We start from the raw sequence: 17,124 nt of genomic DNA, 5'->3' as shown, positions 1-17,124 counted from the left end.
GATAGAGGAGGTGGCTGATATCCAGAAATCCTACCAGTGGCTGGACAAAGCTGGACTGAAAGACAGCACAGAGGCACTAATCATGGCAGCACAAGAACAAGCTCTGAGTACAAGATCCATAGAGGCTGGGGTCTATCACACCAGGCAAGACCCTAGGTGCAGGCTGTGTAAAGATGCCCCAGAGACAATCCGGCACATAACAGCAGGGTGCAAGATGCTAGCAGGCAAGGCATACATGGAACGCCATAACCAAGTGGCCGGCATAGTGTACAGGAACATCTGTGCCGAGTATAACCTGGAAGTCCCGAGGTCAAAATGGGAGATGCCCCCAAGGGTGGTGGAGAATGACCGAGCTAAGATCCTGTGGGACTTCCAGATACAGACAGACAAAATGGTGGTGGCTAAGTGGTGGTAGACAAACAGAAGGAGACGGCCGTAGTGATCGATGTAGCAGTTCCGAATGACAGCAATATCAGGAAGAAGGAACACGAGAAGCTGGAGAAATACCAAGGGCTCAGAGAAGAGCTCGAGAAGATGTGGTGGGTGAAGGTAACAGTGGTCCCCGTGGTAATCGGAGCACTAGGTGCGGTGACTCCCAAACTAGGCGAGTGGCTCCAGCAGATCCCGGGAATAACATCGGAGATCTCTGTCCAGAAGAGCGCAGTCCTGGGAACAGCTAAGATACTGCGCAGGACCCTCAAGCTCCCAGGCCTCTGGTAGAGGACCCAAGCTTGAAGGATAAACCGCCCGCAGGGGCATGCTGGGGGTTGTATATAAATATATATATATATATAAATAAAAGTAAAGAAGGTTAAAAATATGGGGTTGAAAAGGTGAATAAGAGATCCCTTTAAATGTACCACATAAATGCCACGTGTTCACTATTCACTTTATACAGTCTATCATATAATACACTGTGTATAGTGTATACTAACTGAGAGACAGCTACCACTGAGAAGTGTACATGCAAGGAAATAAGACAAAGGAATGGTCTTATTTCTAAGGTCTAAGTGTAAAGTAACAAAAAATAAGAAATGTCCCCTTTCTATTTGTTTAGGTTTTACATACAGCACAGACAGAAAATTATTCTCTTTCTTTGCCTAATTTCTAACTTGGGATTTCTTTTTATGTATTTTCTTGTCATTTATCAACCAAAAAAAAGTACCAGTATATCAGCAACAGGCCAATCCTGATATTTGGGCCTGTCCAATTTATCATTTTAGTTCTAAAATTAGCCACAAGGTATGGTTTCCTACATAAAATCTACTTAATATTGTGAGGTGAATAGTGAAGGAGTGAATGATTTCAGACAGTCTTTGGCATCACTATTGAATTTCAATTAATAATGTTGAGTGCAGGTGCATTTTCCCTCTTGATCAAAGAGTACAGTACGCCCGGGCTAAAGGTATGTGTGTGTTTGTGTGTGGGCGTGTCCCAGATCATCATACCTCATTAGAGATGCGCCGATGGTGATTGTTCCTCATACGGACCCTCACTGGACTCTGAACCTCATCAGAGGACGTGCCGGATGCTTGGTCACTCTCCCCATCTGAACCCATCTTCACATTTTCATGGACAATGCCTGTGAAACACAAACGTGCAAAGACTTGAGACTTTTTTCAGGGATTTATGTCTTAGAAAAAGTAAAACAGGGAGAGACAGGAGATGCGACATGCCTTTGGTACAAGGGCGGCATGTCCTACCCACTAGGCTAAAGGGGTGTCCCTTGACATAAATACCTACGCGCAGGTTTTTAGATTGTGTTTAATGACACCCTATTTCATTTCACTACTCTCTCTATGGGATCAGAAGAAAACAAAACATCTGTCTTAAATTTCACTCACCCATTATGTGAATGACACAGTAGGACCCCAACCCCCAAATGATGAATCATACCATCAAGCCACACAGGGGTGTAAAACAAGTGTATAAAATGGTATTGGTAAGATGAGTAAGTACGAGATCAATATTACCCTGCGTGCAATAGGAGCTGCCATCTCTGTGTGCCAACCCCCCCACCACCACACACCTTCATGTGCCCCAGAATCCATCTGATTAATGAGTCACGGTGCAGCAGACAGGACTGTCTACTTCAGTGATGTGTGAGTTTGTGAGTAAATGTGGGGGAAGGGTGGAGGGCTCTCTCTTTGTCTGGGTCATGTACAGCACACACAGTACGTGTGTGTGTGTGTGTGTGGGGGGGGGGGGGGGGGGGGGGTCTCCCTGGTGTTTGTTTTGGTAAAGATAACTTTTTTCATGAAACTGAAGTAGGCTGAGTGCAGTTGCAAGCTCACACCTTACAATCATGTACCGTTTACCCATAAAACATCAGCTCCCAACAGCAGAGCACAGACAGATCGAGGGAAGATTAGGAGACAGTGGGGTGGATGGTTTTGGTTGGAAGAGCTGATGAAGTGGAAAGAAAAATGAGTCCCCAGAGTGACTGCAACACCTCAGTTGTGGGATTTAACAACTGAGGGCCGGTTAGGTAAAGCTATTTATTACAGTGTGCTGTCTGTCAGCTGTGAAACATCTGAGGCTTATTCTAGGATTTGAAACAGGCTGGTCTCTGGACCAAAAAATATTTGAAAAGATGGAAAACATAGAAAAAAGCACAGATAAGTACTTCTAAAACTGGTTTAAATTGGTCTTTATTCAGTCTTTATCAAATTAATAAGAGGGCATAGCGTTAAAAATAATCCTCTGACTCTGTAGTTTCCCATTAACCTAAAAGCTGAATGATACCTATAGTGTGAAATTATACCTTCTGTAAGTCAATTACACAGTGATTCTTGCTCTCGAGAGTTTAAATTTAATTTTCAGGTTCTATAAAAGTTCTAAAGGCTTGTTAACCTAACCTCCTACAGTGATGAGGTGGTGGTACAGAGACAAACAGCCATACTGTTGCATGACCTAGACACAATATCTAGACAGCTATTGCTGAAATGTAGGCATCTAGTGGGCCTCCAAGTCTGATGTATAGTGCGCAGCCTCAAAGACAGGCACAAGGATACAGGGAATGGATATACCTTTGTAAGAAAATGTCTTTTGTCGCATCAGGAATCAGGAATTAACCCTCACAACCAAGATGGTGAAACATTACACTGAAGGTAAGTGACACCACAGGCTGGAGAAACTGATCCGGGATATCTACTGACAGATACACGCACAACCACACGCATGATGAGTAAGCATCACTGATCATGAGTATCAAATGTCTTTCTCACTTTCTGAGAGGTCCCGATCTTGTGTCTTTATGTAAACAGCAGATGTGGGTAGATGAAACAGGATGATCTGACCAGGGAAGTAAAATTCCAGTTAGGGCTGGGCCATATTATACCGTTCACGGTAATACCGGTATAATGTTAGGCAACAATAGGAAAATGAAATATCACAATAGAATGGGAGTAAAACGCGCATGCGCAGTGCCTTTGTTTTCATACGCACATGGCCGATTGTTGGTTTGTAAAAATGGTGCAACTTCCGTGATGTGGAACTGGTTTGGTGTTTGTCCGTCAGATACACAACAAAGCACATTTTTTTGCAGAACATGCAAGCGGCCGTTGTTATTGTCGTATTTGTCGGACTAAGATGCTCTTAAATCTGGGAGTAATCTGGGTCCCAAACTCCGTATATTTGACTTCAGGTCAAACAACACTGCAGCATCACTGAGAGTTGAAAACTGTCTAAATTCTTTGATCTTTAATAAAACGATCAGCATTGCTGCTTTACCAGGTGTAACTATAAAGTTTAACTTCCAGGCATCCATGAAAACAAAAGTTATTACATTTAACGGAGTTAGAAGTTAGCAGGAAGCTAGCGGAAGTTAGCTCGCTAGTTTCGCTAGTTACCTAAGCATGATATAGCACGTTCTGACTGAGAGATTTCTGAAAAAAATCAAACGTACAGCTCTGCTATCACTTCCAACATAAATGAAGACAGGAAACTAAACAGCAGTGACGTTTGTAGGGTTACTGAAGTTGGGCTAGCTGATATATAATGATGTGCTACGTGATCGCTAGCGACACAGCTATGTTAGCATAACATAAACAGTGAAGCTGGAGGACGAACACTAACACTTTTCCACTTATAAAAGTGAACGTGAAGGTTCTTCATGGTTAGAGACAAATGCAATCGCATGGCAGGATGCTGTAAACGGACCAAACTTCAGTCAGGAGAACAACTGAGATAATCCATCCACAATACGAGGTTAGTCATTAATATACTGCAACAACATGGGAATAGAGCAGCTGCCAGAGAATTCAACATTAATGAATCAATGGTACAGAAGTGGAGGAAGCAAGAAGAATGAGTTTAATAAAGTTTGATTTATCTGACTGCTTTGTTTCGCTTAATGTGCCTTATAATCCCGTGTACCTTATGGTCCGAAAAATGCGTACTGCACACTGCAGTTTAATGTCGCAAAGCACCTCTTTTTAACTTCAGTGGATATTATACATGGTTATGCTCAGGATATGTCAGCCCATTTCTACTGGAAATGCCTTTGGGTTAAACTTTCAGCAAGGAATTTGCATTTGCACTGTTACATTTTTATAAAGCTTTAATGTACATAAAAACCAGCTTCTTGTTTACGTGAAAATAAATGGAAGGTTGTCTTTTTGCGCTAGTAATGTTGTGGAGTTGTATTTTGTCTCGCATCAATTATATCGTCAGTTATATCGTTATCGCAAATTTTCAAATATATATCGTGATAAATATTTTTGGCCATATCGCCCTGCTCTAATTCCAGTATCACACCATTATGTTACATTCTTCACACTTTCTGTCCTAAACATTCCTCTTAGTCACATTTCTTTCAGTCTTCTGCAGTTTCTTTCTCTTCCTTTCCCATAGACGCCTAAGAGCAGACAGTAAATGTCACAAGCTACCACTGCCTCCCCACATGGAGCCAAGCTGGCCTAGTTAGGGTTGCTGACTCCCTGCTAGTTTGTCTAGAGGAGGGAGTGGGCTACTTTTAGGAGTGTCCTTACTTCACTCTGCTCTGCAAATACTACTTAGTTGAAAATCCATCTCCAGCACATGATAGCAACACGTCAAAAATAAAGAAAAATCCAGGGGAAAGAATATCAAAAGAAGTAAAGGAAGACTTACTTGAAAAGCCCTTCATGGAATAGCATTGGGATTTTTTCACATAAGCCCTCACTCGGCAAAGCCACACATTGAATTCAGTACATTGCTCAAGGGGGAAACAGGCGGTATTCGTAGCCACCGTCCACATCCACATTACCCAATAATAATAATAATAATACCACAGGCTTTGGCTTTGAACTGAATCGTTTCACTTCTCTTTCATGCTCTCAGGTGAAAAGTTCTCAAACTCCTTTTAAAGCACAGGACATCGTGCTTTTTGAATTTGTCCAGAGCAGCACGAACAAAGATACTGCGGTCATTGTGCTGACAAGTAAATGAATAAAAATTCAAAAGAAGAACTTGTCGAACTCTTCACTTCTCTAAGGAGCTCATAGAATCCCTGTAGATAAGCATGTTGCTTGGGGCCAACATGTTGCAAGTTAAGCAGGCATGCAAAGCAAATCATATTTTCACAGTAATAGGTTAAAGATGTTCAAACATGTATGATGAACAGATTCTACTTGCATAAATCTGTGTCTAAGTATAAAGTAAAAACCTGGAACATGCTTGATCGAGCTACTAACATTAATGTCCTACAAAGTCAAATAAAAGTATACAGACAGCATGTATTGATGTTTGCCACAAAAATGTGCCTTCTACCTAAATCCAAACTCTATATTGTAACAACAATCTGATCAGTGGATAAAGTCAGGATGTAGATGAGCTTCTTGAAGACGATGACAGTGATGAGACTCACCAATGCGGTTTCCTGGAGGCCGGCATGAGTCGAGCACTCGAAGCATACGGAAAGGTGACAGCCTCAGTGGGGTGTCTCTCTCCACCATTCTTACCCCCTCTCCCGTTCTAACCTCCCCCGTTTTAAGGTCTCCGACTCTGGGAACACGGGCAGAGCATCCTTGCAGATTGTCTGCCATATCCATTGCTCCAGTGGGTTTAAAGCACTAACATTTGAAGGTGCATTTAATAATGCAAATAAACATTTCATTAAAAAAATCCACTTCAGTTAAGTCCTGGAGCCCAATCAAACCGTGTAGGTGGCACCCAGGTTTGAGTAGCAGTAGCTGATTAAGGATCCAAGCTTCCTGGGAAAAACCCAATCCTTAGGCTACCTCTGTACTGCCAGAAGAGCCCCATGCAGTAAAGAACAGGTCTGACATTATAGGAATTGTGCAGACTGCACAGGCACACTAATCAAAATCCAACAACTCCCTCGGCTGCTACTCCACTTTAACACACTCTCCCTCTTCCTGTGTGTTTTTCTTAGCAGACGTTCCGTTCCTTCTCTCCTCCCTCTCCTTTCTTTTTCCTCTCTGCAGTCGCTCTCTGCGTGCTGACTAAGGAAGGTCAAACACTGTGCAGGTATGCAAAATGCTGCAGAGACGGTCCAACACGTGCAAGCTAGAAACTGTTACAATCTGCCATCTCAGAATAACAGGTGTTCTGTCATCATCTGCCTTCGTCCGGACACAAGCCCGCAAACAAGGACTGTGTGCAAGGACTCACAACGCACTTAACTTGCAGCTCCTAGCAAGGAAAACACAGCCAGACCTTCCCTTTGCTTCTGTCCTTTGTGACTTCTTCATTTGTGTTCATTTTTCTTCTTTTTGCTGATGTTTTTCTGCGTCTGTGGCAGATCTCTTCTCTTTGTCCTCCTTCAACTGTTATTCAACACAGCACTCTATTCAGGCTGTTGTGCTGCTCTCCTTCTTTCCACTCCCTCTCCTGTTCAGTCCCTCCTTGCCTCTGGCGCCGCTATCAGTGTTGTCAGTGCTCCTGCTCCCTCCCTTCACCTTGCTATTACTCCCCTCCCTCTCACATGATAGAAATCTCCATCTCTCTCCCCCCTCCATCTGTCTTTATCTCTCCCTCCCGATTTCTTGCTATCACTGTCTGGGTCCAGAGATGGTGTTGAATATCAGTACAGTCATCCTCTTTTTCTATTCACGAGCCGATGACATTTTCTGCCTGATCGGCCTCTTTCTTGCACTCCATCTTGTTCACCACCTCTTTCTCGTGCTCCCCACCCTCCCTCCTCATGCTTATCGCTCTCTAGTGTAGAAAAATGAAATCCTGAGGCTTCAGAGTGATGCCTATGGCATTCTCTCCGCTCTCCCCTTTCTGCCTCAGTCCCTTCTATATTGACATGAAACACAGGACACAGCAAGCACGCGCTCTTTCCTGCACATCCCACTGCACACAGAGTAACTGTTACAAATACAACTCACATGATGCTGACTATTGGCTATTAGACACACCTGGAGAGCAAACAGACAATTACATCTATACAAACTAACAGCAAGTTCAAAATAATATTAAGAAACAGAACTAAAAGCATTAGGAGCTGATTAAGTAATTTTTTCTTCAAGCTGAGGGACCATTGGGTTGATATTTGTTACATTTATGTGGTACGATCAAAAGGTCTACCCCGCAGAAATCGTTTAGTGCAAAGGCTGTTTTTAGATGAATTCCTGAGAATCCCATTTACGTAGCACTTGTAGCTCTGCGATACATGCTGGCTCTCCTCCTTAAACCTGATTGTCATTTTGTTGAAGTTTGTTTAAGTTGCAAGAATGTCCTCTTGACCAAAACACCACGTCCTGTCCTGGCACATGACAGCATGCTGGGACGCAACATACTCCTGGTCATTACTGCTGAATATCCTCTTTCAAAAGATGCTGTTATAGTACAAGTCCCCAATGACCTCTCATACAAGGGACAAATTCATGTTGCACAACCTTGTTGAACAGCAGCATGCTCGTAATCAGACCTGACTTGGGATATGAAATTTACCACTTCAAATGAAAATTGCTCAAAAATGTCCAGAGACAATGTTCCTATTTCAACCAATACTTGAAATATAATTAACTCTCTGAAGAGCACAGTACCAATACGTCCTAAATTGGTATAGGATACAATTTGCTCAGCATCTTTGCGCATAAACCTAACCCTACAGCCTCTCACGTGTTCGCAAAAAAACGGTGGAACAATATTGGGCATCGGAGGTGGGATTCATAGCAGAGAACGAGACCTGTTAACAATTATGAATAAAAACAGTTGTATATGCTGTCTCTGATTCAAATTATTGCTAGAGGCAACAGTCGGTGGATATTGGTAGGACTTAGTCTTCCAGTTCCTACCACATTCTAAAACCTTGCTTACACCCATGACACCTAACATTAGAAAAGTGTTTAGAGAACATGACTGCATCCAAAATGTCAGCATGATAAGGTGTTAAATGCCATCGTTTTGCCATCACACTTCAAAAGCCTATTTTTGACTACTGCAAAATAAAACCCTACCTCTCCCTCAAGGCCAGTGATAGGCTTGTCTTCTAAGCCTTAGTTAACCAAACACACTCATGTGGAGAGCCTCACACACCCTACATGTCAATAATGATGGGCTTAAAAAGACTTAAACAAACTTTGTAATTGTTTTAGACTCTGTAAACATCTTGGGATCTTTGAGATACCGTATTCTTAACACGCTCTGAAAGCATTTTTTAATCTGGATAGGTTACCTTATTCAAAGTGACTTATTTGGGATCATTAAGTACAGAGTAAAGGTCATCTACAGAAAATTAACAGACAGGTATCGATGTACTGTGATGAGCTGCTCAAAACATCAAGAACAAAAGCTCTCAACCCTCCAGCCATCACTGTTTCCCCGCCTTATTAGATTCACAAGTGCAGCTTGTATACATGGAAGATTTCTGTTTTGCTTTGCAGCCACCTCCACAAAGCTTTTTACTTCCCTCCAGGTCTCTGTTACTGTCACTTTATTTGTCCACCTTGTCTTAAACTACATTTTCTTGACTACATTTAAGCTTCTGCATTGTTTTCACCTCCTTTTTAAATCATAAATATTACGATGTGCCTCCAGACAAATAACACAGTAAAAATCAAAGTGCATACAACATCCCTCAGGAACAGGCATACATAGAGACGCGCACTCAAGGCTGCAGGGTGGGAGAATTTAGACTGCAGTAATTACCTCTAAACCTTTTATCTTCATCTAAGGAATCTCATTATTCAATTACTAAGACCAAAGAGCCTACTGTAAGCTACCAGCTCTGTTTATGCTGGCCGGCTACATCTCAACCCCACACCCTACCCCCACCCCATATATGCAGCTCTGAAAAATACATGCATTCATTAGTAACATCTTCCTTCGCTCAGCCATAAGATTCTCAAACAGCAAGTCACCCTAACACACATAAAAAGCTTATGAGACCGACTACATAAAAGGAGTCCACTCCATTGTTCTTCCTAAAACCAATCCGGGAGTGAGCAAATGGATGGCTGAGCATGTATGCAGTGAGGCAGAGGACTACAGCAATTAATACAGCATTAATGCATTACATTAAATCCCTGGCACAGACAACGCGGTCTCTCGTGGTATGGGTGGAGATAAGGGTGGTCTTAACAAGGTGCCAGCTTTTATCTTTTGCACCATTCTGGTCTTATTTGGAGGTTAAATACAGTATTTTGATGTGTGCAGAGGGAAAGAGAAAATACAAAGGGGGGAAAGGAACAAGAGGAGACTTCTTTGACAGTACTGAAAAACAGCAGCCTGAGACAGGTTTTGAGAAAAGCAGGCAGCTTTTAGCACAGCAGTAAAAACAGACGGGAGGACCAGCTAATCCCCAACCATGTAACTACAATTAGAGCGAGCGAGAGACAGAGAGAGAGCGTGACAGAGAGAGGAAGACAAAAAGATGAGGTAGTGGTGAGAAGTAACACTGAAACTGCATTGCTCATCTTTCCTGACTGTAAGTACAGTGTGCTGGGAGTGGGTGTTGGCCCAGATAACAACAGATATCACAAATCTGCAATACCTTTTGGACTCAAGACTCCTGGCCAAACACATATAACCCCACAGCCCATTTACACAAATTAAAAGTGTATTAAATTAAACTGATACAACGCAAGTTGGACAAACACAGAGGGAAAAAGTGAAAGGGTGGGTAATCTCTTTAGCGCAGGAACAAGAGATTGCATCATCATGTCACTCTATTAAAGGCTGCAACGTGCTCTGACTGCTGAGTGGCACACAGTGAGTCAGCGAGACCAACTAGTGGGAAACACACACACAGACACGCACAGACACATGCAGTGCCTCTCAACATTTTAAACTATTCCTTATCAAGACCTAAATAATAGAGTAGCCTTCTTTCTAGGCTGAGTCAAGTCTATGTCCTTTTAGGAGCTTCTGTACACTCAGTGGCACCTGTGGATTTCCTACAATGAAGTCACTGCCAGATCAACAACTTGTGGGCTCAAGAAGGTAAGATGGTCAACAAACCAATGCATAGTTTTTCTACCAGAAAACACTGATAGCTTTTTTTAAATATGTAAAATATCCCTGAATCTCATAATGAAATGAAACATTTGGTTTGTTTCTATTTTAAAAAAGCACTGTTATCTTAACAATATCGTCAATGTCGACATATAAGCTTTAAAAATATAGTATCAGTATATTCAAATTGGGAAATAAGCAGCATTATTATTATACAAGTACGGCACCATGCAATAGTACATTATCAACCCTCCCCTATGTTGCAGTATCTGTTTTTTCATTAGGATTGTTTTAGTTTTATTCAAGCATTGTCTAGTTATCATATTCCCAGCTCACAGGATTACAACAAACCATAAGCTGCTGTTATAAGTCGAGTTCCCTTCATCTAAAGCTCAGTGAATGCAAGGAGTCTCGTTGCGGTCTATCTCCATCTCGCAGGGTATTCACAACACAAGTCTGATGTGACTCCTGAAGGAGCTGATGTGAAAAACCCTACCATTCCTCCTCACGCTTTTATCATTTCTACCTCTCATTCTCTCATAAATCACAGTTTGTTAAGCTTTATCTCATTCGAAACCCATCTCCGGCATGATCATCCTCATCTTTTCTTTCCATCCATCCCAGACTTTCTTTTCTTCGGTACATTCTGCCCTACTGCTCCTGATATAAGCCGTTCTGCCACAGTGGGAAATGAGATTACTGGGATCTATATAGCCACAGACCACATTACATAATGTAGAGAGAAGGAAAAAGTAATTGCATGTGAGTGCTGTGAGCATGTGTTATATGTGCGTGTTTGTAAATGTTGGATTAAGGTCATTAGAGTTTTATCCCTCCACCCTCATAGTAAGTGTTGCCAGGATAGAAAAGTTGTTTCGGTAAACACTGTTTTACACTCACACACACACACACACACACACACACGCATGTACACACACACTCACACACACGCCTCGCCTATAGGAAGCAAAACTGACACGAGTTCAGTACGTGACTATTTCAAAGGGTGGCAGTATTACTCTGGCCTGATGTTTTGTGCGGGTCAAGGTTTATATATTATACAGCTGCAACAAGAATCCTAGTGGATCATCTGTATTGCTAAATATGACCTCAGCATTAACTACATTTTTGCAAAAGTAGATAAAGTTAATCAATTTTACAAACCCAAATGCACAACTGAATGTTATAATGTTTCTAATGAAGTTGTGGTAAAAAGGTGCATATGCTTCTGGTGCCTTCCAGGGCAGCTGTCTGGTCGGTTTGCTCTTCGTATCATTTGTGTTTTATTTGCTTTCTTTTTTCTAAATCTTTAAAGCAGTCGATACTGAAGCACGAACACGGTGTCCCTTATTACTTCCTAGTTCTCTTTCACAAAGTTCTATATTGTTCACACTCAGATGCATCTTGTACACAAAGCACATGCTCACAACACTCACATGCAAAAAAGGATCAAACACACAGAAAACACATGACTGAATGACACTGAAAACAATGAGGAAACTGACTTGTCAAAGCAGCAATGTTCACTGTGGTTATCTGATCATTTTACACAGGTGCATCATTGAACATGAACTTATGATGTAACTGTAAAAGCCAGTTGGTATAATAAGTACTTTATACAGTGCTATGCAAAAGTATTTAGCCACCCCTCATTTCTTTATATTTTGCTAGGAAAACGGGAAACAGATGCAAACGTAAGTGAAGATACATTATGTAAGGCAGAACAGAGTGTGTACAGATCTTATGAGTTTTAATGTGAACCCCTTTTCCAAATTTTTCTTGTTTCTTTAAGTCTTCACAAACCGTTAGTATGTTGTGCACGTGCATGTGTGTGCGATTTAGATGCTTTCGAGATGGTATTGCATCTGTGAATCAAAATCTGATGGTACTCTTCTGTGTCCATAAATCTATGAGTTTAGTCATCCCAGCTAACAAAGAGCAAGGGGCAGGGTACACCTCGGACAGGTTGACAATCTGATGCAGGCTCATTTTCCAGTTTCCTAAATTTTTTTAAGGACACACTGTACACCATGCTGAAATATGCCAGGTTTAGGGTAAATAGCTCTTTGCTAGTGCAAAAAAACTATTTTATCCCTGTCAAACTGTGATATTTGGTATTTTTTTATAGATTCAACTAAAGAAATGTGAATATTTTTTGTGACAGGCTACTAATAACAAAGCTTACTATCAATTTAAAACTGGAACTTTGCTAAGATTTCTGTTATCTGTAGATACGATAATGGTTCATCCTTGAGTTTGGTGCATTTTTCCTTGAAAAGGCAGGTATAGTGTGAGTGTTAAATAGCTCAACAGACCAAAAAGGGAAAAAAAAGAAACAAGGAAACCGTTCCTCTGAACACGGTCAAGGACTGGGCTATAAACGAATGAAAAAGCAGCCAATGCGCAAAGAAAATTTTAAAAACCTCCAAAAAGCCTGGAGAGCTAGCGCTCATGATCACTTCAAAATTACAAGACAGTCACGCTCCTTGGAATCAAAATATAAGAAAATGAACGGCACTCTGTACAGCAGTGTCAGCAATTCAATTAAATGCCTATAGTGGCATACAGAGCAGCATAAAATATGAATAATCATGAATATTCAGCACCTTTTGTATGTTTCTTTGTTTACTTACAGGTTTCCGTGTGTGTGTGTGTGTGTGTGTGTGTGTGTGTGTGTGTGTGTGTGTGTGTGTGTGTGTGTACCCAGAGATCCAGTCCTGTGCAGGCTCAGGAAGGCTCTGTCTCGTTCTAGCCCCCCACCTGGCTCTCTGCGCAGGGCGGTGCGGCCCAGATGACCAGCATATTGACGCAGGAAGGAGGGAGCGCTATGGGAGGCGGGAGGGTGTACAGAGCACACCACCATGGGCTCTGAGATTCACAATGAAGACAGACATTCAAGGAGAAAGAGAGTCCCACAGTGGATGCAAAAGAGAACAGAAAACTCAGAAGGGAAAGAGGTTGATCAAAGAAAAGAGAAAGGGGTTCAGGCGAGAGGAAGAAAACAGTGAAATAGAGAAAAAGATGACAGGAATTGTAAAATGGAATGAGAGAAGAAGAGAAAAAAGATGACACAAAGTCACACACAGACAGGCACAGAAAGGTAGCAGAACATGTAGGAACAGTACAATATGTAGTAGTAAGAGATAAAAGGCTGGAAATGCACACAGCTCCTGTAATCATGCTGTAATCATTCTGTAATTATGTGAGGAGCCGCTGTAGCACGGAAACAGAAATGAAAATAGAAAGTGTACGAGGCATAAGGCATGCATCGTGGAAAATCTGTTGACTCATAGAACTCACAGTGAAGTAGCAGCAGAAAGAAATGCAGACATGCACACATAAAACTTGCAGACACACTGTAGCAGACAGGTCACCGAGCTATGGGAGTAATAATAATCATTGATGTAAGGGCTACAAGAGATTTTTGGTTGTCTGTGTTAGGAAAATGAACACCTAAAGGTCAAAAACTCCTTGAGTTTTTCCAAAGCAAAGCACCTAAACTAAGGACGTTTACATGCAGCATACATGTACTGTCAGCTTTCTTTCACACAGATTAATGTGTAATTATTGAATTCTGTTAGTAGAGTGTGGGTGGAGGCCCACACGACATAATTCTCTTCAAATTGCTCTTCAAATTTCACTCAAATCACCAAGCAAAGGTAAATTCACCAGCCGAGTTTCTTTTTTCTCCGTTTTACTTAAGCAAAACAAGCTAACTGGTCCAGTAATACACTGACAGAAAGGAACTGCAGTGAACACGAGCCTTGACATTGCTTCTCATTAGCAAGAAAAATGTGAGAAGTATTTTCTACCACTCTTTTGTACAGTTTGACTTATATAGAGAGATGCTGTGCACCCAGGGGGAGAAGGGGAGGATACAGCAAGGGAAAAGGACAGAAGGAGATAGTAATGTAGAGCAGTTGGTTAAAGTTTAATGTCTCTCCTCATCACTAGCTCCATTCCACTCCTTCTCTCACTTGCTAGCTGGACTCTTTGGAAATGACATCGGTTTAGCTATCAAAACAAAAGCAAGGGATGTAAAAATAGAATGAAAAGGAGAAAGAAGCCAGTAAGCAAAAATGAATGGGGTAGAGCTATAGATGCTGCAGCCCAGGAGCTGTAGTGACAGCAACAAGCAAGCATCATCGCTCCTTGCCAAGCAGCCAACAGAACACAGCTATATTTGAACACTTAAGCTTTGTTGTTTTGTTTGACACAAAAACCATCTGCCAAAGCTGAGACACCCTCCTTTCTCCCTATGTTCTGACAAACACATACAAAGATAGTGCCTGGGTGCGAGGTCTCTGATTCTTCCCAAGTGGGACCTGCAGTCACGGACGATGCCCAGCAGATGGCACCCAGAGTGTCTTAGGATGACACTGTTTTTCAGACTTTCTTCTAGAAGCAAAGACATTTTCTATCTCTTATGTGAAAACATGAAGAATCAAACAGTGTGTCTGAGTTCTGACAGATTTGGGAATTCCCACACATTCCCAGCGTACACTGCCATTCAGTCTTGATGACTGAGTGGTTAACTGAATTGTTAGGTTAATTGTGATGAAGATTGTGGTAAAGATGATGATGGTTAACATGGATGGCTTCAGTGGGTTATAGAAGCAGATGAAGCTACCATGAATATGCTTCTGTGTAGCATTTGCATGTCTGTATGACTTTATGAGAGTAGTGGACATGAAAAAAAGTGACAAACACACATTTAAACAGGCACATACAGTTTATGAGATATTTGCATTAAGAAATGTGTTATTTCTGAGAGGGCATCAGTGTAAATGAATGACATAAAGTGAGGAAAAGTGAAAGATCTGCTCCCTTAATTCTGTATGACCTTCATCCATCATAAAGGACCTTTGCTTTAACCCTCTCCACCTACACCATCATTTAGTTATTGCTTGGTCTTCTTGTACTGAATAAAAGCTCTAAATGAAGTCGTAATGTCTTGAAATGTTGCAAAACAAGAGCAGGTGTCCTTTAATAACTGCAGTTGCATGAAAAGAAAATCTGCATAACAGATGCTGGAGTCAGACTCTGCAACTCCTACAAGGGTTATGGAGATGACACATCTATTCTTTATCATAAGAACAGTATAAGCTGTTTGTCTGTTTCTTCTACTATACACTGTGTTACTGTAATTCCAGTATATACTGTATGTAGGTGCACACAGTGTAGTGTAGTTGAGCATCACAAACACACTACGTTTCAGTCACAAAAATTTTAACTTTGGCTGTTAATTTAACTGTAGGTCTCTGTGCACATACTGTATGTCTGAGTGCCAATGCTTGCTAATGTGTTTGCATGTACATGTGTGAGGGCACTCGTTCACATCTCTCACCATTGTCCCTGGCTGTGGATGCCTCATCCAAGGCCATCTGTTCTGCAAGTTCGGACAGAGAGTCATCAACGGGCCGAGCACTGCGTAGAGACATGGACAGCCTCCGCTTGATGATCTTCATCCTGTCCATCTTTTCAGTCACACCACTGGGGCCCTCAGGCCTGAGGGGGAAGAAAAGCACCACCTTCATTATAATTATATAATCAAAAGCACTACCTGCAACATGTTCAGAGCTGTCATTATCACCATCGGCAACCACCACATCCATGCTACCCTGTTATTCTATCACTGTGCAGGTAAACTATTGCAGTGCAACCCGTGCGCATTTTCTGCATTTCGTTAAGCTCCCAGAAATTCTGTTTGCTCATACAGCCTGTGTCCTCATTGTTATGTATCCCAAGAGCAAACATTGCAGAATAAAAGACAAAGAATGAGATGAAGAAAACCCACGGAGGGGTAGAAAAAGAGAGAAAAAGAAATGTACAAACAAAAAAAGTACAGAAAATAAAACCAAACTGCTGACAATGCAACTTCCCGGAGGTTTCAGACCAGAGCAGCTTTCCCAGATGAGCTGTGATTGACAAGCATTTCACTGGGTGGTCCATAAACTACATGCAATGAATTAATTGCGTATGAACTGCAGTCTAAAGTATTATCATACGACACATCGACACATCTACAGCAAATCCTTCAATATTCCATTTTAGCCTGCTGTTCATATGATAACTAAACTGGTGGAAAGTTAGTTGTAAATAAGGCACAGTGTCTATGCATCTGCAGGACAGAAGTATCCCATCCTTAAAATAAATGTGGACAAAGGGACATAGTGTTTTTACAGCAACTTGCTCTATGTATTCAGTGGTACAGCCACACTGTGTGTATTTGTGCTTGTATACCTCTTTGTAAACCTCAGTGAGCTTTCAAATATATATATTGTTTAGGGCGCCTCTCAGTAGACATTTCTATTTCATGAGTGTATGTACAGTACTGTGCCTTTGCATGTGTGGAGTTCTGTGTATGGAAGTCAGTTTGTTATGTCTTCTACTCTCTGCCTTAATGGCCTGAAGGTAGGCACAGCTATGGCAGAGTATTCCTGTCTCCCTTCCACTTCCTGCTCCTTCTATCAAACCCATAAGGGCTTGTGAGCTGGCACGCAGAAGTGCGCAGACACACACTCACACTCACACAGCGACATGGGCAAATACACACTGCACCCACTGCCTTTCTCTTTGTGTCCAACTTTGGAGGCCTCTACAAAAGCCATTCATCCTTTCAGGCTCTACGTTTTTCAGGCCTATTAGAGACAACTAGTGCTCAGAGGGAATTCAAACATTAGCGCTGGGGACAACTGGCCTTTTTTCACCAGAAGA

At 41.8% G+C, this 17,124-nt stretch overlaps 1 protein-coding gene across 4 annotated transcripts in view; it reads right to left on the bottom strand.

Annotated features, from left to right (window-relative positions):
- LOC147304701 (cyclin-dependent kinase 17-like) overlaps positions 1-17,124 on the bottom strand; it is a 51,791-nt gene that overhangs the window by 22,239 nt on the left and 12,428 nt on the right. For 2 of the 4 annotated variants that reach the window (XM_086278444.1, XM_086278443.1), the window contains 3 exons: positions 15,755-15,915; positions 13,111-13,275; positions 1,449-1,582 (listed from right to left, as the gene is read on the bottom strand). In XM_086278444.1, coding sequence (XP_086134570.1) covers positions 1,449-1,582; positions 13,111-13,275; positions 15,755-15,884 — 429 coding nt within the window. In that variant the 5' untranslated portion in view covers positions 15,885-15,915. Of the gene's footprint in view, positions 1-1,448; positions 1,583-5,848; positions 6,860-13,110; positions 13,276-15,754; positions 15,916-17,124 lie in introns of those variants that run through there. The other 2 variants (XM_086278446.1, XM_086278445.1) reach the window with 2 other exon arrangements.

This window comes from Aulonocara sp. 'chitande type north' Nkhata Bay, linkage group LG20 (genome assembly GCF_057382095.1).
Source record: "Aulonocara sp. 'chitande type north' Nkhata Bay isolate Kocher_YH1m ecotype deep benthic linkage group LG20, A_spYH_male_GT1.1, whole genome shotgun sequence".
Classification (NCBI taxonomy): Eukaryota; Metazoa; Chordata; class Actinopteri; order Cichliformes; family Cichlidae; genus Aulonocara; species Aulonocara sp. 'chitande type north' Nkhata Bay.
Note: the sequence above shows the minus strand (reverse complement) of the source record. Positions and strands in the feature narration are given on the sequence as shown.